The sequence below is a fragment of the Aphelocoma coerulescens genome, chromosome 3, assembly GCF_041296385.1.
Source record: "Aphelocoma coerulescens isolate FSJ_1873_10779 chromosome 3, UR_Acoe_1.0, whole genome shotgun sequence".
In the NCBI taxonomy this organism is placed as follows: Eukaryota; Metazoa; Chordata; class Aves; order Passeriformes; family Corvidae; genus Aphelocoma; species Aphelocoma coerulescens.
In genome coordinates, this window is record NC_091016.1 from 122,368,470 (window position 1) to 122,369,939 (window position 1,470).

Sequence of the window (1,470 nt, forward strand, 5' to 3'; positions counted from 1 at the left end):
CTTGGAAATTTGGACCCTTCTGAACCCTTTCTCCCATACATAACTTCCATTCAGATGAATTTTCTCCCTAAACACACATCAACACCATGCACACATTTCTCCTCCCTCTGGACTTTCCCACCAGGGTTTGCCCTGCAAGCCCCCCTGGAGCTGTGCCGATGATTCAGAGAAACAGGGGATAAAACAGCAGGACAAAAAAACTCCCTCAGACCCCTCAAATGTTTTGTCACTTACTTGGAGCAGCAGTTCAGCAGCCCCCCGTGGCACGTCCCCGTGGCAGCAAAGGTGGGTGGGCACACCCCGGCACGGCAGAATTTTCCCTGGCTCCGGCACTCGACGGTGTCAGCAAAAAGAGGGTCAGCGGAACCTGTGGGGAGTGGGAAAGAGTTAAAATCTCAGCTTTCAGCCTGAAATGATGAGAGGTGAATGTTCAACAAATTATGTGTTGGTTTTTTTTAGCAAGAGTGGCATCCTGAGCACAGATGCTCCTGGTCCCATCCACTGCACCATCCCCACAGCATCAGATTTTGCCTTTCAGCTGATGGATGCTTTTTTCACCCCTTTGAACACACTTCTGCTTACAAACCCTTTTGCTCTTTATAGGATTTTTGCTACTCACCTGAAGTAGCCTGGAAGAGGAGGAGGAAGACAGCAAAGAGCAGGTAGAGGATCTTCATGGCTGTCAGTTTCTTGTGGACTGTGAGGTCCTGCAAAACACCTGAAAGACCAATGGTGGCTGGAGCTGGCTTGAGGCAGGGCTGGGAGAGACTCCCCCTATTTATAGGGCCTGTGGGGTTGTGCAAGTGTGACAAGTGAGGGCTTTGTCAATGAGTAACTGCCATGAACTTTGTGGAAAGGGACTGGTGATCCCCCTTATCACAGGTGGCAGTGAACATGTTGCAATCCCCAAGGGTGAATTTCCACTTCATGTGTCTGTTATATAATCTGACCATCAGCCAAGCCCGACTGAGCCACACCAATTTTCGTGGCTTTTGTGGACTCTTCCCAACACAGGCACCAGGATGGGTCAGGGGGCACTTGGAAGTCAGAGACCATTGGAGTGGGGGCCCAGCTTTGACCCTGGATTTGTCACTCACTGACAGTTCACATAACATTTTGCATCCATCTCCCCATCCCTGTCACCAGGTGGATGATGTCAAAGGCAGAGGAAAGCATTGGGAAAGACTTGAGGTGATGCAACTGTTCTTTGTCACTTTTTAAACAGGTTCAGGGCAGCCTCAACCACCTGCAGGGAGCTGACCCAAAGCTCTCCCCCTCCTTCAGTTCTCACTCACATCATACAATGGTTTGGGTTAGAAGGGACCTTAAAATCACCTTGTTCGAACCCCTGCCATAAGCAGGGACACCTGCCACTAAAACAGGTTGCTCCAAGCCCCATCCAGCCTGGCATTCCATCCCACATCATTCCCCACCTTCAGCCCTAAGGCACAAATTCTGACCTCTTTGCAC

At 50.4% G+C, this 1,470-nt stretch overlaps 1 protein-coding gene across 1 annotated transcript; it reads right to left on the reverse strand.

Moving 5' to 3' along the window:
* Positions 1-230: 230 nt before the first annotated feature.
* Positions 231-761, reverse strand: LOC138108750 (gallinacin-10-like). The gene is made up of 2 exons (XM_069011821.1): positions 620-761; positions 231-367 (listed from the first exon to the last, which is right to left on the reverse strand). Exons 1-2 carry the CDS (start codon positions 675-677, stop codon positions 231-233), a joined length of 195 nt encoding a protein of 64 aa, XP_068867922.1. The 5' UTR covers positions 678-761.
* Positions 762-1,470: the final 709 nt, after the last annotated feature.